We start from the raw sequence: 26,724 nt of genomic DNA, 5'->3' as shown, positions 1-26,724 counted from the left end.
AGATTATTCTACTCTTTATAGGCGAGTTTGTTTACTCCATCTCAGTATCTTCACTGGCCCTGATTTATAGTTAAATTTCTGATGTTGAGCCCAGGATAATGAACAGAAAGCCTTTCCCTAAATTGCTTTAGCTATTGGATTTATTCTACATCTTTAAAAAGTGGCCGATTATCACATCAGACTCTCTTTTGGACTTTGCTAAGCAAATTTTTTGAACAAAAGAGAAACCAGCAAATATATAACTAATGTACTTACAGTGGATATATTAACCTGCTCTCCAAACAAAAATAATAATAGGGTAAAATCTATATGCTAAGCTATTTTGTAGTTAGCTTTCATAAACAGTATTCTTGCAGTCTTCCTAACTGCCTGAGCTAAACCAGCTTAACCTAAAGTTTCCAACCAACCCGACTCAAATCAGCTTGTGAAACAGCTTCAGTTTGTTAAATAACCCCCCAAAAGTAGTTGCCAAGGCTTGTTGGATTCAAATAACTGTCAGCCAGATTCAAAAGTAATTCCAGATACTGCCTGAACCACTGAATTTCCAGCATTTTGTTTTTCTTTTAAAAGTAATTGCCAGTCTTGCACATAATTGAGACTATATATGTACAATATTTATTTAGCACAAGTGTAAGTATTGTGCAGTTAAGTGTGCTCAGGAAACCCTTTACCACAGTTGCATCAAAATCCTTTATTTGCTTGCAGTACTTCAGTTCAGGATATAGTGTCTAAAATGTTTTGAAACTCAGATTATAATTGACCCAAACCACTAACTGTTTGGCCTAACTAAATGTCCCTTTTGACTGCAGTCGTCATTTGTGTTTGTGTCTGAGATTTGTTCTAATCTTGTCCTTATTTTTATGTTTGGCTGACAACCTCAGCCAATCAGTCCTCAGGAGAACTAAAATATGTCACTGAGTCCAAGGTGTATGAACTACCTAACCTACCTGCCATCTCGTGGAAACCTAAGGATTTCCAGGGCATGTTGGAATGCAGAAAAGAAAATGAAGCTCACTTAATCAGGAACCTTATCACTGGTAAGATTGTGCCTTTTAATAGCTGACTGAATTGCATTGTTAGGCTTAAGGAATGCTATTTTTTCTAAACTTGATAAAATATTTGCAGATCTTTCTAGCTAGATTTAATTGCTTTTTTAACCATCAAGAAAGAAGCTGTCATTTTACAGAATTTTAAAAAAATCTCAGGGCCTGATTTTAACTCCCAAGCAGGAACAGAGCCTAATGAGCGTTTTGCTTGTCTGGGAGCAGTGGCATGAAGGATTTTAATGTCTGGGCCTCAGTAACATGCTGCTTTCTGACTTCCTGACCAAAATGGTTGCTAAGTTGGCAGGAAGCTGCTGTCCAACCATTAAAATCGGGCAGCAAGAAGCAGTGTCTCGGGACCCAGAGAAAAGGTCCACAACACAAGGTTAAATGCTTTGGGGAGAGAATCATGGTCTGGGGGAAAGTAGTCCAAGGTTTCCTTGTGGGACGCAGAGGAGCACTCCTAATCCTGGTGCATGAGGAAACTGATTTTTTTAAAACAAAAATTATCTTGCTGAGTCTCTTCTGGACCTGGCTTCTGTTCATACTAGGTTTGACCTGGCCGGGAAGCCGCCACCACTGCACCCCCATACCTCACTTTTTAATGTAGTAAAATGTCCCAAGGAGTTTCACAGGAGTGTTATCAAACAAAATTTGACACCGAGCCACATGAGATATTAGGAGAGGTGAAAGACATAGGTTTTAAGGAGCATCTTTGAGGAGAGAGAGGTAGTGGAGCGGAGAGGTTTAGGGAGGGAATTCCTGAGCTTACGGCCCAGGCAGTTGAAAGCATCCAATGATGTCATTGGAGCCTGATCTGCTCACTTAAACCCGCTGACACGTAGTGAGGGCATGGAGGGGCTTAAAAGTGAGGATGAATGGAGGTGCTGAAGATGGGTGATTCGAGTGTGGGATTTTGTGCAGGCAAGAATACTGGTTGTGGCATTCTAAATGAGTTATTTGCAGAGGGTGAAGTATGTCTAACAGAGAAATTGACTCGAGGTAATAAAAGTACGGGTTTGGCAGGTGGAGTAAAGATAAACAATGTTTGGGGATATGAAAAAAAAATCTTGGTAACACTGGTTGTGGGGAAGGAGTTGAGCAGTGCACTGAGGTTCTCCCATCTCTAGAATTAGCCTGAAATGGTATCAAGAAGGTTGAAGCTGAGGCATATGGGTGCCAAAAAGAATGGATTTAATTTTGCAAACATTGATGCTGAGGGCTATGTAATCAAGGCATAGGCTGTTTTGTGGAAAAAGTTAACATTGATCCAAATCCTTCTAGCATGTAACTTACTGATGCATCTAGAATCTAACCTAACAACCTGTTAGTTCTTTTTAAAAGCTGAAATTCAGTATCTTGCCTTATGCTGCTGTCATTCCAGAAAATAAGTGATTCATATATTCACTGTTGCCACGCTACTTAAACACAGAAGTCCAAAAACACAAATTTCTATGTTGAAACAAGTAACATTTGGTTTGAGCCTCCAACCCTTTCCTGATGATTTATGTAATGCTGGGTGAGGTTGTCTGTAAGGAGTGAGGGGGGTGGGGGGAACATATTCTAGGGTTGAATGGTGTAGAGCTGCTACTTTGGATTTTTTGGGGGGGTTTTCTCCATTGGGATTGGGGAGTATTTATGTAGAACTTCATCCCTGCATAAATTCTAGTCACTGAGGTTATAATTCAGTTGGTGAATGGTTTAATAGATGAAAATGGCCTTTTATCCCATGTTTTTTTTGTTATATTCAGGTTTATCTTGTAATCTTTTTTGGTCCTGTATACTTTTTTGGAAGCCTGAAATAAGTGGTTCCAAACCTAATTATAAAATGTTGCTTGATGTTTTTCATTAAACCTAACTATCTGGAGTAGGACTGTGGTGTGATAGGAGTCTGCCAACTGTTTATCAGCAGGTGGCTCATCACACCTGTTGTGCATAATTGTTTTTTTATTGTTAAAATTTGATATTTCCTGTCTGTTAAATTACTCTGCAACTTGCAATTAACTGCCAATAAATAGTTTTATTTCTGCTTGGATAAAATCCATGGTAGATTCAATTCCTGGTAGCATAGCAGAGGCTTTGTCAGATCCTGGAATAGTGACATTCTGCAAAGGCTCTGTCTGGGTCCCCTACTGTTCTACAAATGATATGGAGAAGTATCTTTATAGAGACAATCCTTATAATGGGCTATTATACTGCCCTTTCACCTCCCGGACTTGAGTTTGAGTACAATCCAGAAGAATATTCACTAGAGGATTTAAGAATATTTTGTTATACCTGTTCAAGGAATGAAAATGGTTCATAAGGGTTATTACCTGAACATCAAAGGAGCTTTGTTTAGAGGAGAGTGATCATGATGAGTCTGGGGATTGGTGCTCAGTTATGAAGAGACTGCAGAACTGAACTTTCCCACTTCACCCACCCCTCTTTCCTCTTTTTATCTCCCCCGCACCCCCCCCCCCCATCCCCCTTTCCTGGCCTCCATTGAAAATTTGAGAGGACATGATCTAAATCTATTAAATTCTGAAGAGAGGATACTGGATGTAATTTAACCTGGTCTGTGACAGGATACAAGTGCAAAATTAACAAGTTTCAAATAATGAATAAAAGTAGAAGAAATTCCCCTTCACTTTCTCCTCCAACCCCCACCTGAGGGTAAGAAATATTTTCTACAGGCAACCAGAAAAACAGTTAATGCTGCTTTTAATTTTAATCAGGAACAAAATTAAAGATCTTAAGGATAAGATTACATCAAAAAAATGAACAGTTACTCCATGGGATTCAATAGCTCTTGAGCTGCTGAGGCTATGGGGTTCGACTGTGGAAATGACTTGTGAAGGATGAATAATTTGGCCAATTAGCCTTGTGGTGACAGGGATGAGCTGCTGAGATTAAATATGTAGGGTAAAAACCATAATAGGGCAATTGTACATGCTGTGTAAAGAAAGAGGGTGAATGGGCCAGATAGAATGAGAAACCTATCTTGTGTTATCTTGCCATAAGATGGATTGCTCTTTGCATAAAACATCCAGTCCATGTTGAGGTCTGAAAAGTCAAATGGTACTAAATAATACTTTAATTTAAACTGCATAGTTTTCAGACTGAAATGCCGTCAATCTGTTGCCTCAGTGGGGAATCTGTTAAGTAAAGTTTGCTGTACTGATTTTTTTATATATAGAATATCTGTTTTGCAATGAAATTCTGCTAGTAAACTAGCAAGGTTTAAAAATAAGTATTTAGTATACACTGTGTACATGAGTCTGATTTAGTAATGTAAATCTTTGACTAAATTTATGGCTTAATGTCATATTTAATGTAATTGATTTTTAAATTCCAAAGGTCATTGGCTGTTTTCCATTGAATTTGCAACTTGGAATGATCTTTTTCATTAGCTCTGTTGTATAAAAACTAGATTACCTTTGAGCTTTATAAGCAGTATCCTGATTGGCTTTTGTATATACTAAGTACATTGTTTTAGATTTTGATTTTTCTAGGCCTTGAGATGTAGAAAAAATTACATTAAGATGGGACATCTTTTGCCTCTGCCACATGATTTGAGGGTGGTAACTGTAGTTCCACTTGTGCTAGATGAATGCATGATAAATGAAATAGCTATCCGAACTGTAAACTATCGAGCATTTCTATAATTTTTTTTTAAATTTCACAAATGAGTTTTTTGTGCCTAAAGCTTGGCATTCCAATACTGAGAAATGGTGCTGCACAATTTTTGGCCTATCGGGTGGATTTGCTTCAAACACTGAGGTCATGACTGTCCAAACATGCACACCTTTGTAGCAGTTACTGGATAGTGTTCAGGAACCAGGACAGGTTAATTTTTTTTCTACCCCCACCCCAAAGTGGTTCAAGGGTATATGTTGGCCAGGACACAGACCACTCCATTGCTGCTCTTAAAATAGTTACATTGAAACTACAGCACAGAAACAGGCCATTTGGCCCAACTGGTCTATGCTGGTGTTTATGCTCCACATCAGCCACCTACTTCATCTAATGCTATCAGGATAACCTTCTATTCCTTTCTCCCTCGTGATTATCCAGCTTCCCCTTAAATGTATCTGCTATTTGCCTCCACTACTCCTTGTGGTAGAGTGTTCCACATTCTTACCACTCTTTGGGTAAAAATGTTTCTCCTGAATTTCCTATTGGATTTTTTAGTGACTTTTTTATATTTATGACCTCTGGTTTTGGACTCTCCCACAAATGGGAACTTTTTCTCTGTCTACCCTATCAGGTCACCTCTCAACCTCTTTTCTAGAAAGAGCCTCAGCCTTTCCTGATCAGGCTATCATCCTTGCGAATCTTTTTTGCACCCTCTCCAATGCCTCATATCCTTTCTATACTATGGAGACCAGAACAGTACACCTGGTCTAACCAAGGTTCTACACAAGTTTAATGTAACTACTTTGCTTTTCAATTCTTGATTTGCCTTTTTTATGGCCTTATTAACCTGCGTCGCTACTTTGTGATTTGTGTATCTGTACCCCTAGATCCCTGTGCTCCTCTATCCCGTTCAGACTCTGATTATCCAAGCAGTATGTGGCCTCATTCTTCCTACTAAAATGCACCACCTCACATTTATCTATATTGAACTTCATTTGCCAATTACACGCCCGTTCTGCAAGTTTATTAATGTCCTCTTGCGTTTTGACACTTTTTTGTATTAATTACACCCCCCAATTTGGTGTCTCCTGCGAATTTTGAAATTGTACTTCCGATTCCGGAATCCAAATCGCTAATGTAAATTGTGAACAGTGGTCCCAGCACCAATCTATGTGGAACACCACTTCTTGCCATTTGCCGGTCTGAGTAGCTACCCTTAACCACTACTGTTTTCTGTTTTGTAGCCAACTTGCTATCCATTCTGTTACCGGTCCCATGACTCCACCTTAGCCATGAGTCTACAATGCGGTACCCTTAGATGGCCTTTTGAAAATCCAAATATGTTACAATTACTCCATTACCCTTGTCTACTTTGTTACTTCAAAGAATTCAATAAAGTTGGTCAAGCATGACTTTCCCTTCTGAAATCTGCTGACTTATTTATTATTTTCATTCTTGAGATGTCTTTCTGTTCAGTCTTTGAGTAAAGATTCTATTATCTTTCCCACAATGGACGTTAAGCTAACTGGTCTATAGTTCCCTAGACTTGCTCTGTCTTTTTTAAATATAGGAATAACATTAGCTGTCTGCCAGTCCTCCAGCACTAGTCACTTTTTTCTACTGAATTTTTATATATATGTAATAGTGCCTCTGCTATCTCCTCCGCAACTTTTAATATTTGCAGATACAATCCGTCTGGACCAGGGGTCTTATCCTCCCTAAGTGTGATTAGTTTGTCAATTATCTCCCCCCACAGTGCCATGGGATCTTTTACGTCCACCTGGGAGGGCAAACAAGCCTCAGTTTAGCATCTCATCCGAAAGATGGCAGCTCCAACAATGCAGCAGAACTGCACTGAAGTGTCAGCCTAGATTATGTGCTCAAGTCTCTGAAGTGGGGCTTGCACCCATGACCTTCTGAATCAAAGGCAAGAGCATTACCATTGAGCCAAGGCTGGCACTATTGCTTTTCAATAAGGGGTCATCCATAAGTGGGAAATATCCTTTGTGTTTAACCATCTATTTATTTTCCCCTTCTCGTGTCCTCCAACCAAAAATGTATGATTTTAAAAAAATGTTTATAAAGATAATGTGCATAAAGCATCCCCTCCCCAGAATACTTGTACAAATTATAATTATAGGTGACTCTAAAGTGCCTGATGATGCTTAATTGGTGACATGCATCAGGCTTTGATTGTGACATGTTTGTGCTTAAAAGCAAAATCTGTTAATCTTCTACACATCTGCTATAAAGCAACCTTCCTCATTCACCTTTGCTCAAGTGAACATAGTGTTACAGATGGGAAAAATCACTAATCAATACCTCTTTAAGATTCCCTTCCCCCACCCCCATTGCAGTATTTATGGAAGTAAGCCTAAGCAGTATGCTGTAAAAACATGGTTGAGTAGCCAACATTTTTTTAGACAAAACTATGTTTAACTTGATGGAGCCAAGGTTTAGCTACTTGGTCACTGCAAGTTTGTTTAAAATGAGATTGCATATATCTGGACTTTTTGTTTCTGCCTGTAGTTCTCTGTTTTGGTTTGACATTTTTTCCTTTGTTCATATTCTTCAGTTGATATGTGGAATGACTTAGGACCTTTGTTGCACCAGACAAATGATCCAATCATCCATGAAAGGGTCCTAAGCTTTTGCTCAACACACATTGAGCCTGGCCCAAGCTGGACTCGCTGCAAGGCATTGACCAAAGATTTGGATGCAACCACATAAATCAGATTTCACTTCCCTCCTTAGATATGCATGTGATAGTCTTGAATAGTTACAGGTATTAAACACAATTAGATATGGAAACAGCACTGGAATCTGTGTTTGCCTCATATCAGCAGATCTGATGCCTCCACCAAAAAGACTAAGACAAAGTCATTTATGTACATCAGTTGAGGGATATCACATTGCTATGAGGTAATGGTTTGATTCTCTTATTTAGATGTTGGCCTACTTGTTTGTGGAAGAACTATATTCATAGAATGAGCTAGCAAATATTAGAACTATTACTCATGTAAAAACTAGTTGCTTTGGAGCTTGTTCAAAGACACTCTCTAAGTTAATGCTGTAGAAAATTGAGATGAGCTTATTCATTTTTAATTATTTTGTTTTTAGATCTCAACCCACAATCTGATGTATTAAATGCACTACCAACACTCCCAGCCTTCATCATCTTCATGTGTATCAGACATGCAGATTACACAAACGATGAACAGAAAGCCCATTCCCTGTTTACAGCAGTGCTTAGTGGTATCAAGAAAGTTCTAAAGGTAGGAATAGGATATTGAACTATTCCAGTTTAAAATCTTCAGTTTCTTAATTTGAATATTTAATGGAGGCTTAAGATGCCTCTGTCTCAATGTGTCTAGGAAAAAAGTTGATTTCCTTTCTCCCTTTATATCCAGTATTCCATGGTTGGCAGTTCACCAATGAGATGCTTCCAGACTTCTGGTTGCATGATTGATCTGGGTTGAGTGCTCTCCCTTTTTTAATTTGCACTCTGTGGGAAAGGGCTGTGACTCTGGCCTATCAAGCGGGTTGAGGTTTGCTTTATTTTGGCTTAAAAATGTCACCTACTTTGGGAATACTGTCTGAAATTACACAGCTAGATGTGGGGTCTCACAGATCTGAATCTCTGGCACAGCAATTGTAACATCCACAAGTTCCATTATTAGGATAACTAAACTCCAAAGCTTTAAGGTTGTGTTTGCAGCTTATTCCAGTAATATAAAGAAAAAAAACAATTAGTTGCATTTATATACTTCCTTTTACAACACCAAGTTATAGTCCAACAATTTTTATTTGAAATCTACAAGCTTTCGGAGGCTTGTAGATTTCAAATAAAAATTGTTGGACTATAACTTGGTGTTGTAAAATTGTTTACAATTGTCAACCCCAGTCCATCACCGGCATCTCCACATCGTTACTTTTACAGCACAGTCGCTGTTATGCAAGCAAACACGGAAGCCAAATTACACACCATGGGCTTGATATTGCCAGGGCTGCGGGTTCGCGGCAGGGGGGCTATTGGGCGCGTGGGTAGCGTGCCCGGTGAAATCAATCTGCCCCGCGCGTGATCGCAGCCTAATTGGATCCACTTACCTGGTCTTCCGGGTTCCCCGCTGCTGAGCTGCGCGTCGGGCGAACTGCGCATGCGCAGTAAGGTCTGTCAGCTAGAGGAGCTCTATTTAAAGGGGCAGTCCTCCACTGACTGACGCTGCAACAAATAGGAAAAAATACCGCATGGAGCAGCCCAGGGGGAAGGCTGCTCCCAGTTTAATGATGCCTCACTCCAGGTATCATTAGATGGGGTGAGGAGGAGGGGGGAGGACAGATCTCCCCGCCCCCTCCCCGGCGGGCGGGAGGAAGCAGCCTGCCTCTGCCACCAGGAAGGCCTGGCTCGAGGTGGCAGAGGAGGTCACCTATACACATCGCCCACCTGCATACAGTGCAGGAGGCACTGCAATGACCTCAGTAGGTCAGCCAAAGTGAGTACACTCATTCCCCTACACTCCGTCTGCCACAACACCGCCCCCACCCCACATCTCCTTCTGCACTGCCAACACTACTGTCACATCACCCCTCATACCCACTCAAACCTCATCCTCATCTTACCTGCACTTACTCACCTCGCCAGCACTCATCCCACCAACACCACTCAACCCAATCCTCATACAATCTCATGGCTCTGTCTCATACTCGCCCTCTCGTGCATCTCTCAGTCAGCCTCACTCAACCTGCCACTACCTGTGCTGCAGCCACAGGGCATGCATCACATATGTGCAGTAGGAAGCATAAGGCAAACGTGTTATGAGCATGAAGGGGGTGCACAAGGGTGTTTGAGGGTTTGTCATGGTTTTTACTTACATTTAATTGCTGACCAACTCACATCACACATTATATTGGCACCACTACTGCCACGTCTTTGCGAATCTTGTCTGGTTTGTGCAATAATGCCCTTTCCTGAGGATCACAATGAAGACCCACACCTGATGACACCCATTGTGTCACTGCAGAGTGGGTGTAAGTGTATTTGCAGGGCTCTTTTGTGCAGACGACTGAGACGTCTGCAATGTCCCAGGTGGCACCCTGGAAGGATGCGGAGGAGAAGTTGTTGAGGGCAGTGGTGACTTTGACAGCGACAGGTAAGAAGATGGTGCTCGGGCCAGCCGGGAGCAGCTTGGCATGAAGGAGGCTGCAGATGTCTACGACTACATGTTGAGTGACTGAGCCTCCGTGTGCACTGCTGCTCAGAGGTCCAGGAAGCTGAGCCTCGGTCTGTGGACCTTGTGGCGAGGGTAGTGCCCCCTGCAACGCATCTCTCTCTCTCTGCGGTTGCCCTCCCTCCTGCTGTGCAGGTGGATGTGTCTCAGCACTGTTGTGGAGCTCCGTGTGTCAGAGGTGGACGGCTTGGCCAGCGAGGCTGGTGATGCTGTTCACCCTCAGAGTAGGTCATGACTTCTGCTACGGCGGCCCTCATCCGGAAGATGTACATCTGAGGGGGTCCGCAAGGTAGGTACATGTCTGACCCCCGGGGTAAGTGTGCAAGTTGGTGAATTTGATTGTCAGGAGGAGGGTGGTGGAGGCCAAACTTTGTCCCAAGTGACAGAGTGGCCTCCTGTAATGAGTGAGGGTCTTCCCCACCCCCCCCCCCCCCCCAAACCTGTCAAATGGACCTTTGCAGCTGCCACAGGCTGATAGCTGCAACACGTCCATTTCAACTGGGAGTGTTTCCCCCAGTATGGGAAACAGTCCCAGTTGTTTCTAAAATCACACCCCTCCTGACATTCCCGTAATTAGGTCTGTTAATGACCTGAAATGACCAGATAAATACACTCAAGTGGCACCCGCTGGCTTTAATTGCCTGCGGGAGTCCCACACGCAGGGGCTGCGCGCACACGTCGGCTCATCTGTGGGGAGCCCGGAAGTGGGCGGGTTGGAGCCGGGCTCCCGACCCGCTCTCGGATTCCCCGATTTTTGGCGCCCCCCCTGCCAGGAACGCACCCAATAGCGGGTGCTAAAATGGAGCCCCAAGTCTCGAGCAGAAAATTAATGGCCAATTGATCTGTTTTCGTGTTGGTGATTGAGGGAGAAATGCTAGCCATGAAACTCAGAACTACCATCTTTCGAATGAGATGTTAAACAGAGATCTCGTCTGCCCTCTGGTAAAAGATACTACAGCACTATTTGAAGAGCAGGGAGTTCTCCCCAGTGTCCTAGCCAACATTTATCCCTTAACCAACGCCTAAAACAGATTATCGGGTCATTGATTTCATTGCTGTTTGTGGGAGCTTGCAGTGCGCAAATTAACTCTCTTGCGGAGACTTTGTAGTAAGTGACAAATTTGTTTAACATTAACCTAAAAGATTGTAATTGCTGTTCGTTATTGGTGTCCAACATTATCGAGTCTCCGATAAATACAATGCAAATTCAACCTCAGCGAGACAGGCAGCATACGCAAAGGTAATGGATAACCATTTAATAACAGGGAGGAAACAGGACTGGGATTGCAGTACATGTTATCTAATCTTTGTAAAATATCACATGTTGCAATGTTATATGGGCCTTTAATACCCAGCTATGTTTGAAATTCAAGATAAAAGATGCTTGAGGTTTACAAGAGAGTTTTCAGTGTTTCATGCTTCAGTTTTCTCATCTGTTAATTTATTTTCTCTCATTCCATACAATTCCCCAAATGGAGTGGCCCATTCCAGACTCCTGCTAATGCCAGATGGTGCTTTTTTAATATCTACCAACCGTACTATTTTCACTGTCCTCTTTTTCTGTAGCCAAGGTCTGAAACTGTAACATGGCAAATTGTAAATGACTATATTCTGAAAGCAACATGTTGTGTAATTATCACACAATGGTCTCTTTAATAGAATGTCACTGTTTGATTTACTTGCTCACTAGAAAATATTAAACTTGCAGGAAAAAATTATTGGTAGATACAAAGGGGGGAATTTCCCCCCCCCACCCCCCACCCCCGGTTGTTAAAAGTAAAACGATCACCCACCTCCAATGCGCCCACTTTGTTTTAACAGGGGCGGGCAACTAACCTGCTTTCCGGAGGTCGGTCTGTAATTAAAATATTTTAATGAGGCTGCTTGTCTCAAATTTAACCACTGTTTCCCATCTATTTCCTGGGGGGCTGGGTTTTCTGGGCCTTGGGAAACCCGGCAGCTGAAGGGAGGTGAGAACGGCTGGATGGAACAAGTAAGTGCCCTTCCAGCACGGCTTGTGGGTCTGGAGGAACAGGAGTGCTTCTCCTCCCTCCCTCCCTCCCCCGCAGCCTATCAAGCTTACCTGCTTCCATCTCTGCGATCTGACCCCCTTGATCAACTGATCACCCCCTGCCATACCTGATGTCCGATTTTTTTCCCTCCAGGCCCACGATCTCCTCTTCCCACTCCCCGACTGTGGCCTGGTGCTGTTAAACACCAGCTCCCCAACTGTGGTCCTGCTGTTAAATTAGTCAGGATTTCTGGGGTTCCCAGCCGCTAAATCTCTTCTCCCCCCGCCCCCCCCCCCCCCGGAACTCCCTTCCCGCATCCCCGTTATCGGGGCCAAAGTCTCATCTCGTGCAGCAATTGGTACTGCTAATGAGAAAAGTGGTGTTTAACCTACATGTAGTTGCTCTGCCATGTATCTCTTTATTAAGCAAAACTATAATTCACAAAATAGAACTGCCCATTAGAGGTAATTATGCCAATCTAGCTGAAGATGTCACGGGATTGCAGATGGGAAAACTGAGTGACAAGTATGTCTTAATTTTATCTAAATGTTGCAGAGAAACTATGATTTTGAGATGGTGGCATTCTGGCTATCCAACACTTACCGTCTGATGGTCTGTATAAGGCAGTACAGTGGGGACGAGGTGAGTATTTAAATTTTATTTTGAGAAACCAATATGAAGGATCAAGCCCCATAATGCAGGATACACCAAGGTTTAAAAAAAATAAGATGGATTAAATCAGGACAAGGTTAAATGCCAAGCATAGGCTCTAAAAGCTCGGTGTGAAAGTAAGCTGTGAGAAGGACACCGTCTGCAAAGGGATATTGACAGGTTAAGTGAGTGGGCAAGAAGGTGGCAGATGGAGTATAATGTGGGGAAATGTGAGGTTATTCACTTTGGTAGGAAGAATAGAAGAACAGAATATTTTTTAAATGGTGAGAAACTATTAAATGTTGGTGTCCAGAGAGACTTGGGTATCCTTGTACATAAAAGACAAAGTTAACGCAGGCATAGCAAGCAATTAGGAAGGCAAATGGTATGTTGGCTTTTATTGTAAGGGGGTTGAAATACAAGAGTAAGGAAGTCTTGCTTCAATTATACAGGGCTTTGGTGAGACCGCACCTGGAGTACTGTATACAGTTTGGTCCCCTTACCTAAGGAAGGCTATACTTGCCTTAGAGGGGATGCAACAAAGGTTCACTAGATTGATTCCTGGTTTGAGAGGGTTGTCTTATGGGGAGCGATCGAGTAGAATGGACCTATACTCTCGAGTTTAGAAGAATGACCGGTGATCTCATTGAAACGTATAAGATTCTGAGAGGTTGTTTCCCCGGGCTGGAGCCTCTAGAACTAGGGGGCATAATCTTAGGATATGGGGTCGGCCATTTAAGACTGAGATGAGAAGGAATTTCTTCACTCAGGGTTGTGAATCTTTAGAATTCTCTACCCCGGAGGGCTGTGGATGCTGAGTCATTGAGTATATTCAAGGCTGAGACTGATAAATTTTTGGGCTCTAAGGGAATCAAGGGATATGGGGATCGGGCTGGAAAGTGGAGTTGAGGTCTAAGATCAGCCATGATCTTATTGAATGGCGGAGCAGGCTCAAGGGGCCGTATGGCCTATTCCTGTTGTTCTCTGCAGCTCATAAAGGGCTGAAGATTATATGACTATCCACTATAAACTGATGTCACTGAGATACTACTATCTTTAAATTAGGTTTATCACCGGCTTGGATTCTAACTTTTATCTCCAAACGTATGAGTGCATGTCTTGAATTTCCAAAAATACATTAATGTATATTCAGTGAAGCTACTGTACATTTTTAATTTCACAGTGCTTCCATTGATACGTTCAGTAGTTATTAGTTGGGCTCATGGTCAGTGGGTGGGTTGCTGTACAAGGGAGGGAGGCAATTTCCAAGAATGATCCTCCCATCCACAAATAAGTCTTGTGTATATAAGTCCAATAATTGATTTTTGTTTGACAGAACTCTGTTGAAATGAATACACCTGAACAAAGAAAGCATGCCTTGAAGAATTTTGATCTTTCCCAACATTGTCTGATTTTGTCTGACCTTGCTATTCAAATTTATTACCAATTAATCAAGGCTGCAGAGGGGAAACTTCAGCAAATGATTGGCAAGTGATTCTGTGCTAAGTAAAACATACTCTGGTTATTGCTAGTTAGAAAAAAAACTTTTTAAAAATTTAATCTGCAGAACTTCTGACATTTCTATATATATCATTAATCACTAAGCACTTTTGGATGTGGGATGAAAAGGATTTTTAAAAATATTCAATAATGGTCACATTCTTTTTTGTAAGTACAAAATGTATATGTCATGTAGTTTTTCCCCTTGACCTTGTAAATTTGGATTTAAAAAAAAATCAAAATGCAATATGATTGGACTTGAAGTAGATTATCAGGTGGGAGCTGGCAAGAGAAAAGAATTGAGGAAAGAGGGTTTGAACATTTGGGAGTTTGATTCTGTAATTTGAGAACTCATGTTTATTACATCAACCATTATTAAAGTTCTGCAGTGACTTTTCTGAAATATACTGCCTGTAAAATGGTTAACTGTAATGTACAATGGTTTTAAACATAAAAATAATTCTTGCAATAAAATGTATTTGCCTGTTTTTAATCTGTGCTTGCAGTGTCTGGAATGCTAGAAAATGATACCATTCAGAGCATTTCAAGTATGACGGCAAGACCAGCAGGATATAGAAAGAAAACTGGAAGTCTTCCTGCCGATGACACCACTTACACATTGAATTCCATCCTTCACCAATTAAACTTGTTCCATAGTATCCTGTCCAAACATGGTTTGCATCCTGAAATCATTAAACAAGTTTACCGGCAGATTTACTATATAATTGCAGCAGTCACGCTGAACAACTTGCTTCTAAGGAGGGACGTGTGCTCCTTTAGTAATGGTGTCCAAATCAGGTAAAAAAAACTCTTAGGATTTTGTGAAATCTTTCATTTTGCATTTGCAGTAGGTACAATGGCAGCTGAACAGTGGTGGCTTAGCTAAAGTGCTGTTTTGATTGTAAGCAATGAATAGCAGTCCAATATTAACAATGTCAGAGGCAATTCGCTTAATTTGGCATAAGAGGTTGAGTTCAATTCAGGTGGCCTCTGATATAGCTACTTTTTTGTCTATGTAATAGCATAATTGGCATTAGTATGCCATGAAGTTGATGGGCAACTATACCTGCTTTTATATAATGGCCCAGGCTTTCCAGTATTTACTTTTGTAATGTAACTCAACTGTACGGCACGTGCAGTCTTGACATTTTGGCTAATGTGCACGTGCGGAGTAGTGAAGTCATGATGTATCACTAGAGGGAATGTAGCAGCGTGGGGGTGTGATGTCATGACATCACCACTAAAATGCATGATTGCCAGCTGGGTTGCCCCCTGGAAGATGGGGTTTAAAAAAGGGTATTTCTGGCTGGTTTGATTAAAACTAACTTTTTAATATAATTATCTCCAGTAAGTTTATTTGGATGTGCCTGCTGCACAGAACCCATTCTACAGGAGCCAGCAGCTGAAGACCAATATAAAAGCAACAATGGGCTGCTTGAAAAAATCCAGCCATTTCTCATGCTTTTCAACTCTGCACAAGCATATTGGAACAGTTTGTTTGAACTGTACTAACAAACTGTAAAGACTTGCTATTTTAAATTGTTACTGGAATAACTTAAATGCAAACTTTTGGATCAGAAGCATAGGAATTTTGATTCCTTTATGGGGAAAATTAGTTATGTAATCAAAATGTGCCTTCTGATTTTAACTAAACTTCGAAGTAACTTACTTTTTTTTGGTACAATGCTAAAAAATAAACTGCATTAAAAGTCCCAAAATTAGACCCACTTTTTGGAGTTTTGTGCCCATTCATTAGTATTATGCTGTCGGTCTTAAGATGACCACCTGGCAACTCTTGCTGACGCTAATTTTTTTTAACCTGCACCAATGTTTTCCTGTTAGTTACTGACACCACAGTCCAATAACCATTATTGTGATCATCCTGATGTATTTAGTCGCAAACTATACAAAATGGCACAAATTATACCCTCAACCTTGCCATGAGTTGTGTTCAAGGTGAATAAAAAGACTGTTTTGAAGAAAAGCACTTGCTAATGAAATGTATAAATGTGGTTTATGGATTTGCTTGTTTTGGTGGTTCCATTTACCCTATTGACCAAATGTATTCTGGTTTTGCTGATGAGCAAACCCATTTAGTTGTGGGAAAGGTTTACAGAAATCTCTGCAGAGTTGAGCAATTCCATCGAGTTCCGCAAAACCCAATATCCAGGTATAACTCGTTAAATTCAATTTTGATGCAGTGTCTTTAATCTGAAATAAAGACTGAAGTTCAGTGCAATCTCTAGAAAATTCAAATCTGTAGATGTAGGAGAAACTGTAACCTAAGATTAATTTCTGTGAGGTGTTGGCCAGAAATTAGCAAAAGATTGCCAGTGAAATACAAAAGGTTACTTGCCAAAGACAGGCCTCCAATGTCTGAATCAACACTTTTTAAATATACCTATTTTGTATAACAGTGCTATCCAAGTTCTAGACTTGAAGCTAGAACATGGGTGTTGGCCTGCTATGTAAATAACAAGGGCTTCCTTTGCCAAGTATAAGCTATGTTCCTGGAAAGTTGAATCCACATGGAGCTGTGTAATTCTGAAGCCAAGTTTGATGTTTGTGCCTATTGTGTTGACTAATGTATTATCCTTGAACACGTAGTAATAGTACACAAACCTGTTTTTTTCTCTCATTCCTTTATTTCAGTTGAGTGGAAAGTTAAATGATCTCATCAGTGCTAATTTCTCATGCTGATGCCTGGGTTGTGATTTGAGTCTTTTTAACTAAGTTTAGTAACAATGGATCTTGGGCCTCTGCAGGCATCACAATACAACCATATGTATATATCTAAATCCTGATCATTGTTTGTAAGTGGGGTTTGTGAAATTAAAACTAAAGTTAGTTAAAATAAGTGTAAATACATTATAGTTTCACAGGACTGCCAATTAAGCTATTTGTACTGTACAGTAAATTACAAGGAGGTCTATAGTTTCAATGGTATACCACACATGTGCAATAATTCTAGCATTTCACATTTGACTCTACGCTTCTAGTCATAAAACTTGGCAAACTGTTGAGAAGTTCTTAGTCTTTTGATACCATGAGTCATATTGCTCGGATTGCTGCAACGCTTGTTGGAGTTGTTTAATCCATCTCCTCTTCCTCCTGATCCAGGAACAATGTCAGTCAGCTAATTGAATGGCTAAGAGGCAAGAACCTGCACCAAAGTGGTGCACTTGAGACATTGGAGCCACTGATACAAGCTACACAGCTCTTGCAATTGAATAAGACGACTGATGCAGATGCTGAGGCAATCTGTTCGATGTGCACAGTACTCTCAAAGCCACAGGTAGATTTCAATTTACCATCATACTTTGAGCATAAACATCACAGCTACCTAAAATATTGGTTGTGGATTTTAGAAGTATTAGCATGCTGGAAGAAAAGGTCTAACTGGAGTGACTTTAAGGTGGAAGCCAAAGTGTTGCTGGAATGATGGATACCGAGTGTAGTAGTTAGGGGACATGAATATCATAGGGCTCACAGTTCTGGTCTCTGCAGTGCAAAAAGAATATTGCAGCTATTGAAAGGATGCAGAAGACAGCAGCCAGAATGATTGAGATGAAGGGATTGGGTTGTAAGGAGCGATTATGTAAATTGGGCAAGTTCTCACTGGAATAAGAGAACATTAGGATTGTAAAGGGACTAGAAAATATAGACCATGTAGAGCTGTTTTACCTTGTCCAGAACAGTGAAACAGTAGAGGACATAGCCTGTGCCTGAAAGGGTGTAAATTCAAAACTAATCTACAAAAATATTTTTTGTGAGCAAGTGGTAAATCTATAGAACAGATAATATTGAGTCATTCAAATACAAATTAGATAGATTTATTTCAGTTTTTTAGAATACATTATATGAGCAATTTGAAACATGACATGTTAAGTGTAGCATGGGAGGAACAGGTGACTTTGGACTTAAAGGTTCGCAAAGCTTTCCACTATGGGTTTTCCTCACCATTTCTGGATCTGTTGTGGACTAATTGATAGAGATTGATTGCCGTGATTAGTCAATAACTCCATTATAGTGTATCATTCAACTACCAGGATGGTAGAAAGTGAACTGGATGGACCTTGGTCTTTTTTTGTCTAGCTACTGTTGCGTTCATATGCATGGGAATCCATTCATTGCTTATGGTTAGAGAAAGGACAAGCAGGACAAATCCAATCCGGCCAATTACCGCCCCATCAGTCTACTCTCAATCATCAGCAAAGTGTCGTCATCAGCGCTATCAAGCGGCACATGCTCACCAATAACCTGCTCACCGATGCTCAGTTTGGGTTCCACCAGGACCACTCGGCTCCAGACCTCATTACAGCCTTGGTCCAAACATGGACAAAAGAGCTGAATTACAGAGGTGAGGTGAGAGTGATTGCCCTTGACATCAAGGCAGCATTTGACCAAGTGTGGCACCAAGGAGCCATAGTAAGATTGAAATCAATGGGAATCAGGGGGAAAACTCTCCAATGGCTGGAGCCATACCTAGCACAAAGGAAGATGGTAGTGGTTGTTGGAGGCCAATCATCTCAGCCCCAGGACATTGCTGCAGGAGTTCCTCAGGGCAGTGTCCTAGGCCCAATCATCTTCAGCTGCTTCATCAATGACCTTCCCTCTATCATAAGGTCAGAAATGGGGATGTTCAATGATGATTGCACAGTGTTCAGTTCCATTCGCAACCCCTCAGACAATGAAGCAGTCCGTGCCCGCATGCAGCAAGACCTGGACAACATCCAGGCTTGGGCTCATAAGTGGCAAGTAACATTCGCACCAGACCAGTGCCAGGCAATGACCACCTCCAACAAGAGAGAGTCTAACCACCACCACTTGACATTCAACGACATTACCATCGCCAAATCCCCCACCATCAACATCCTGGGGGTCACCATTGACCAGAAACTTAACTGGACCAGCCACATAAATACTGTGGCTACAAGGGTAGGTCAGAGGCTGGGTATTCTGTGGCGAGTCACTCACCTCCTGACTCCCCAAAGCCTTTCCACCATCTACAAGGCACAAGTCAGGAGTGTGATGGAATTCTCTCCACTTGCCTGGATGAGTGCAGCTCCAACAACACTCAAGAAGCTCGACACCATCCAAGATAAAGCAGCCCGCTTGATTGGCACCCCATCCACCACCTAAACATTCACTCCCTTCACCACCGGCGCACCGTGGCTGCAGTGTGTACCATCCACAAGATGCACTGCAGCAACTCGCCAAGGCTTCTTCGACAGCACCTCCCAAACCCGTGACCTCCACCACCTAGAAGGACAAGGGCAGCAGGCACATGGGAACACCATCACCTGCACATTCCCCTCCAAGTCACACACCATCCTGACTTGGAAATATATCGCCGTTCCTTCGTCGTTGCTGGGTCAAAATCCTGGAACTCCCTGCCTAACAGCACTGTGAGAGAACCTTCACCACACGGACTGCAGCGGTTCAAGGCGGCGGCTCACCACCATCTTCTTGAGGGCAATTAGGCGTGGGCAGTAAATGCTGGCCTTGCCAGCGATGCCCACATCCCATGAATGAATTTTTTTTTAAAAAAAGGACAATTGCATTTTTGAGGAACAGATAAAAGGCAAGCTGGCTGTAGGAAAATGTCACCTTGTTGAAAAGTTATTCATCTTTGAATTTCTTTAAAAGAGGCTGTAACTTAAATGTTGGGCCAGAAATCGCGCAGAGCGTTGAGGCAACGGTAACTGCTGCTCCTGTGAATTAAATAACTCAATTACTTACTGCGGGCTCTGTGGCGTCGAATTGAGTGAATTTGAACTTTTTAACAAGTTTTATTCACCCAGCCTCTGAGCAGCATGAGTTGCCAAGCGGCTGGAAAAGTGAGAAAACGCACCCACAAAACCAGACTGCATTGCTCAAGCAGACTGCATTCATTTAAACTTAGTATTCTGTATGTCATTGTAAATAAAATCTTTAATTTTTTTATAAGAAGCTAAATAAATAATTGAACTAGACAGAAGGGGAAAGTGAAAAAAAAATTAAACATTTTTTAATAACCAAAAATTATTTAAAATAAGGAGGAATGAGACTCCATTTTTAAAAGTTAATGACTGCCAAACAACTAAAAATTAAGATTTACCATGCTGTTAAAACTTAGTTTAGACCTGGTATTTTTAAGCGTATCTGTTTGGTGATGTAATTAGTTACTTTCCAGCTGGGCCAATAAGCAAATTGGGGCTTTTTCAATGATTTCTCTGATTGCAGCATGCAATGGCCCTTTAATTTGAAGCTGTCATATTGCCAGCAAACCGCGAAGAGCAGGTTTCGGATTTCCACGTTTCATTGTGCTTGTGCAAACGCTGGAACTTGCTCCTTCAATTCGCCATTAATAAGAGAGCACTGTTGACTCCTCCATTATTTCGGGAGTGATTTCTGCCCCATTAAATTTCCTTTTGTAATTTTGCTTGCTGGCATTAGGTTTAATTTGTTTTAATGAAGCTTTTGATTTAATGTGATTAAAGTTGAATATGGGATTTTATTTCAATTTTAAATGAACTGTATTTAATCATTCCCCTCCAGAGGTTGTTCTCTAAGATAGCTTCATTGGTAAATTTTAGTTAGGAAGCGTAGCATCAACACCAGTTGAGGAATACTGTTCCTTTGAAACTTATTAAGCAGTACAATATAATTTTTTTGAATCATTAGGTAAACAACCTAAGTTCACATCTCATGGAAAATGCATAATTGTGTATACAAATATTTGGACTACTGATATGCTGACTATAGAGAATTGTAGTTTGCTTATTCCAATTTGACTTGTGTATTCCATTTAATTAGGTATTAATGACTGCAAGCGTGTGGGTAGCTAGTGTTTATATTGCACATGCAGTTTTGCAAATTGAATTTTCCTAGAATTGACTTAATATGTTTATAACCTGTTAATACTTGCCAATTTTTTAAAAAGATTCCTGAAATTTTGCACCCACAATTTCTACAATAGGAATTTCTTGAAAAGCAGAAAAATGTTTGTTTTGTCTATACAATGATTTTGGAATAATTCAATAAAATTTCAACCATATTAAATAATGTACCCTCAACATTTGATAAAATACATTTTCCCAGAAATTATGTTGCTTGCCATTTATTTGGAAGAGCTAAAGTTTATATAATGCATCTGGCGAACAAATGCACTGACTACATCCTGTATTTGAGTTTTATTTACGAAGTTTACTTTGTCTTCCCTTGTACTCCCGAGCTGCAAGCTCTCGGCTCCCAAATCAGTGGGAGTAGTCCTTGCCCAAGATATCCAAGTAGAAGGGGCCGAACCCTTTGCCTGGATTAAATGGGCTTTCAATTTTTCAACATAATAGTGAATCCCAAACTTCCAGCACTTTGCAGAAAATAATTTCCACCTTCTGTCCTGCACATATGCTGACGGGAACAGGTGGAACCGACATCTTGCTGTTGGGAAGAGTGAACACCATAAAGATGCATATGCTCCCCCACCTTTTTACATGTTCCAGATGTTGCCCATTCATATCTACGCATATTTGTTTTGGAACCTCAACCAGCACCTTTCCAGTTCTTCTGGCCATGAAGGTAGCCAAGCATATTCCTGAGATGGCAGACTGAGTCTACTAAATTTCAAGCAATAGTGTTACTATTTGGTAGCCCAGCTGATGGCATCAGTCCCTCGAGCAAGACTCCACCTGTAAACATTTTGCTTGTTATGGAGGCTAATGCCACTTTACTGCCTTGGTCTACCCTCCATATGATCTCAAAGATAAACAGGAGCCAGAGAACACCCAATTGTGTATCGTCATTTGGTAAGTTTGTGGGAAACTTTCATTGCATGGAGCATACCAGTCATCCAGTTGGTCCACTCCTCTAGAGGACTGCTACTGCACCATAGTGGGATCCCGATTGAGAATGATGAGGTACAGTCTTAAAATCTGAAGAGCTGGATAGACACCTGTCCATGTGCTTCAAAAGACTTAACTTCTCTAGGTATGCTGGAATTAGGACCATTTGGTTTCTACCTTACAGTGGCTATAATATATCTGTAACTATTACTTTGAAATTCCTGATGCTTTTATCCTGACAATTTTTTCTACTTATCTGCTTTCTATCCTTTGTAACAGATTGTGAAAATATTGACTCTGTATACACCTATTAATGAATTTGAAGAACGTGTTACTGTAGCTTTTATAAAGAGTATTCAGGTAGGTTTGTGGAAATATCTTGGATATCTTTATTCTGTTTAAACTCTAATTTCTCATAGCTGATGCAACCAGACATATTCAGTAACTAAACCTAATTTTGGATCAGTTAGATATTTAGATAGCTCAAGATTTTTGAGTGTGATCCTGCTCATTCATTCATCTCTTAAACTCCATTTTGAATGAAGTAGTCAAACACTGGTGTGGGGAAGGAAGGAAAGGGCTTTTTGAGTGAAGCTTTGCTAGCTTTCTGTTGCATGACTTTAGTGTTTCCACTGGTGACTGTTTTCCAGTATTCTTTCCTGCTTTATAAAGCCAGGACATGTACTACAACTATAAAGATAATCTAATCATTTTGTATTTTAGAAATTACCAACCTACCTAGTCCCTTGGGCTTCTGCACATCCAAATGATAAATGCTTTTTGATTTTTGTCTACTTGGGACAATTTAAAGCAAGTGGTATTTTATGGAGCAACAATACTGTAATCTGTATGCTTTATCATGTGGTGCTTTAAAATAATATACTAATGTGTTTAACTCTTCTGTGGGTAAGGGTAATTTTATCATTCCATGTGAGTTTATGACTAATGGGCTTATATCCATGATGTGTGGGATTTAGGGAATGGAGAAAAAAAAATGTGGATTACTCACCCTTGGGTGAAATGGCCTTTTACGTGAATGTGCACTTCCTATCACATTTCCCTGTGACCTCTTCCCTGGATGTTGCTTGTGGATGGGAAATCTTACCATTACAACAGAATATGTAAATTTGTTTTTCATTTATTAAATAGATCAGTAAATCCTCTTCCCCTCAAGAAAAAGTCCAGTCAGTTGGAGATTTTGTTTTTCTCCAACAGGACTTGGATGTTTCTTAGCTCAGCACAAAATTCAGTGCTGATGCCAAGATGAAATACTGAAAATTGATTACATTAGCTTGCTTTTTTGGGAAAGTGTTTGGTCTTGTGATCTTTTTGATGAAAAACTGTATTCCCATGATATCTACAGTCGGATGGGCTAGTATATCGGAATTTTATTACATTTAAAGGAGTCATTTAATATTTTGCAATATAATAGTCCCTCACTATAACAATCTATTATATCTGCTTCTGGCATAAATTCTTTTACTGAATGTTTGTTTGTTTTGTCTTTTACAGAATCGATTAGCAGACAGAAGTCCAAGTCGTCAACTGCTAATGGAGTTAAAGCATGTGTTTGCTGTAAACTTTCCCATCGTTCCTTCTCCAGTGAATCTGGACAAGATTAAAATACCTGAAATCTTGGACCTGAACTTTCTAAACAGATTCTGAATATGTAGTTGATGGATGATGGGTTCGGTGGTCTGGAACGGGTTTACAACTTGCAAGATTTTGATTAAAAGCTGTGTATTTTTGCAGAAATAGCACCTTTTCTGCATTTTGCATTTTTAAACACTTATGCAATTGAACACTATGCTTAGCCCTCTTATTGCTAAAGGTATTTTAAGTAAATTCAATTGAAAAGACAGCTTTTACCAGAAGTACTTTATTTACAGTTTTTGAATTTTGCAGTGTAATTCTGAAATGATGTGTGGCATCTTTGAGAAGGCTAAAGCATAAACACAGTCATAATTGATCCCAAGCTCAAAACCTAGGGGGAAAAATTAATTCATGAAAACTGCAGTTGTCTTTTGTGGAGATACAAGGACATAAATGAGAATTTAACTCCAGGTAATTGATTGAGGCTCACTGGAATTGTTTGAAATGGAGATTCAGCACTTCGATTAATTCACATGCACTCAATTAACCTTAGCTCAGGTGTTCAGTTTACTTGCGATTTAAAACTCGGATGGTGCTATCTCACAGTTGTGCAGTTAACTTAATCACAATGTAATATTTTATATTTGTATTTAGATGGTACTTTTTCACTACTGTGCATTCTTTGCCCACCTGAGTGGCTGGGCACTGACTCATTCAGTGTTTGTCACTGATCAACGAGGAGAAAATTTGAGATATGGTTTGAATTATTCCACTGATCACTAGACATCTTGCTTTCTGTGTGGCCGATCTCGAGAGGAAACTCAACTAAATAAAATAACATGTGGGATTGACATATTTATACTTAAACTACTTGTTTTTGCATAATCCATTAATAAAATGGATCAATGTTTTAATTGCTAAGAGGGCACATTTTGTTTGTAATGTTGACAAGCAGATTATTGCAGGAGAACATGGAAGTGTGTATTTAATGTGTAATTGGATTAATGCAAACCTACAAGATGAGAAAGTGACAATGTTACATCAGTAAATAACAAAGAGCACTGAATAAAATTGCAGCTGCATCATTGTACTGGCCCAGAAATGGTGGTTGTTACTGATGACTAGCATTTTTTTTAAGGTCCAACACACTCTCAACAATGAATAGTTCAAATACTGCAACATTTTTGTAACCTGATAGATGGTGTTATATGATGTGTAATCTGCTTTATAATTTGTTTTTTGAGTGCACATTGAGGCAGTTGAGTACTCCAGCCCAAAATTTATTGGTTGGGTTTATTTAGACTTTTGACTATTTCACTTTTTTAAACATGATGTGGAGATGCCGGTGATGGACTGGGGTGGACAAATGTAAGGAGTCTTACAACACCAGGTTATAGTCAACAGTTTTATAAAAATAAAACTGTTGGATTATAACCTGGTGTTGTAAGACTCCTGACTTTTTTTAAAGATACCAGATATTTTGTCATCACAACATTTAGTCCTGTAGTTTGGTGCCAACATGATTTGATATGGAGTGATGGGACAAAAGTTTGCATTTTTAGATTCTCCAGAATGAAGAGTACCAGATCTTTGCCATTAGGAAATGTGGCATGTGGATATGATGCAGTCTCCTAGGAGATCTAATTTTAAATGGTGTTGGGTTACCTAGGTCCAGATTAATGCACTCTTCGATGGAGACCATTGCTGTAATCTGGACTTCAAATGTAAATATTAATAGGTCTTACCCGGTCTGGCCTATATGTGACTCCAGATCCACAGCAATGTGGTTGATTCTTAATTACCCTCTGAAATGGCCTAGCAAGCCACTCAGTTGTAAAATCTCGCTACGAAAAGTCATAAGAATAAAACCGGACGAACCACTAGGCACTGGACACGCCAACGGCAAACCAAGCCCAGTCGCCCCTGAAAGGTCCTCCTTACTAACAGCTGGGGACTTGTCCCAAAATTGGGAGAGCTGTCCCACAGACTAGTCAAGCAACAGCCTGACATAGCCATACTCACAGAATCATACCTCTCAGCTAACGTCCCAGACTCTTCCATCACCATCCCTGGGTATGTCCTGTCCCACGGGCAGGACAGACCCACCAGAGATGGCGGTACAGTGATATACAGTCAGGAGGGAGTGACCCTGACTCTGGACCCCATGAAATCTCATAGCATCAGGTCAAACATGGGCAAGGAAACCTCCTGCTGATTACCACCTACCTTCCTCCCTCAGCTGATGAATCAGTCCTCCTCCATGTTGAGCACCACTTGGAGGTAGCAAGGGCACAAAATATACTCTGGGTGGGGGACTTCAATGTCCATCACCAAGAGTGGCTCAGTAACACCACTGCTGATCAAGTCCTGAAGGACATAGCTGCCAGACTTGACCTCGTCCTCACCAATCGATCTGTCCATGACAGTATTGGTAGGAGTGACCACCGCACAATCCTCGTGGAGATGAAATCCCATCTTCGCACTGAGGACACCATCCAACGTGTTCTGTGGCACTACCACCGTGCTAAATGGGATAGATTCAGAACAGATCTAGCAGCTCAAAACTGGGCATCCAGCAGCAGCACAACTGTATTCCAGCACAATCTGTAACCTCATGGCCCGGCATATTCCTAACTCTACCATTACCAACAAGCCAGGGGATCAACCCTGGTTCAATGAGGAGTGTAGAAGAGCATGCCAGGAGCAGCAGGCGTACCTAAAAATGAGGTACCAATCTGGTGAAGCTACAACTCGACTACATGCATGCTCAACAACGGAAGCAACATGCTATAGCCAGAGCTAAGTGATTCCACAACCAACGGATCAGATCAAAGCTCTGCAATCCTGCCACATCCAGTCGTGAATGGTGGTGGACAATTAAACAACTAACGGGAGGAGGAGGCTCTGCAAACATCCCCATCCTCAATGACGGCGGAGTCCAGCACGTGAGTGCAAAAGACGAGGCTGAAGCGTTTGCAACTATCTTCAGCCAGAAGTGCCGAGTGGATAATCCATCTCGGCCTCCTCCCGATATCCCCACCATCACGGAAGCCAGTCTTCGGCCAATTCGATTCACCCCACGTGATATCAAGAAACGGCTGAGTGCACTGGATACAGCAAAGGCTATGGGCCCCAACAACATCCCAGCTGTCGTGCTGAAGACTTGTGCTCCAGAACTAGCTGCGCCTCTAGCCAAGCTGTTCCAGTACAGCTACAACACCGGCATCTACCCGACAATGTGGAAAATTGCCCAGGT

At 41.0% G+C, this 26,724-nt stretch overlaps 1 protein-coding gene across 1 annotated transcript in view; it reads left to right on the top strand.

Moving 5' to 3' along the window:
- Positions 1–23,988, top strand: part of LOC137299686 (unconventional myosin-Vb-like) — a 124,641-nt gene extending 100,653 nt beyond the window's left edge. The window contains exons 29-36 of the mRNA XM_067968624.1: positions 882–1,037; positions 7,782–7,936; positions 12,457–12,543; positions 13,889–14,039; positions 14,559–14,850; positions 17,173–17,347; positions 22,155–22,235; positions 23,388–23,988. Of these exons, the coding sequence (XP_067824725.1) occupies positions 882–1,037; positions 7,782–7,936; positions 12,457–12,543; positions 13,889–14,039; positions 14,559–14,850; positions 17,173–17,347; positions 22,155–22,235; positions 23,388–23,540 (1,250 nt within the window). The 3' untranslated portion in view covers positions 23,541–23,988. The remainder of the gene's footprint in view (positions 1–881; positions 1,038–7,781; positions 7,937–12,456; positions 12,544–13,888; positions 14,040–14,558; positions 14,851–17,172; positions 17,348–22,154; positions 22,236–23,387) is intronic.
- Positions 23,989–26,724: the final 2,736 nt, after the last annotated feature.

This window comes from Heptranchias perlo, chromosome 29 (assembly GCF_035084215.1).
Source record: "Heptranchias perlo isolate sHepPer1 chromosome 29, sHepPer1.hap1, whole genome shotgun sequence".
Classification (NCBI taxonomy): domain Eukaryota; kingdom Metazoa; phylum Chordata; class Chondrichthyes; order Hexanchiformes; family Hexanchidae; genus Heptranchias; species Heptranchias perlo.
Note: the sequence above shows the minus strand (reverse complement) of the source record. Positions and strands in the feature narration are given on the sequence as shown.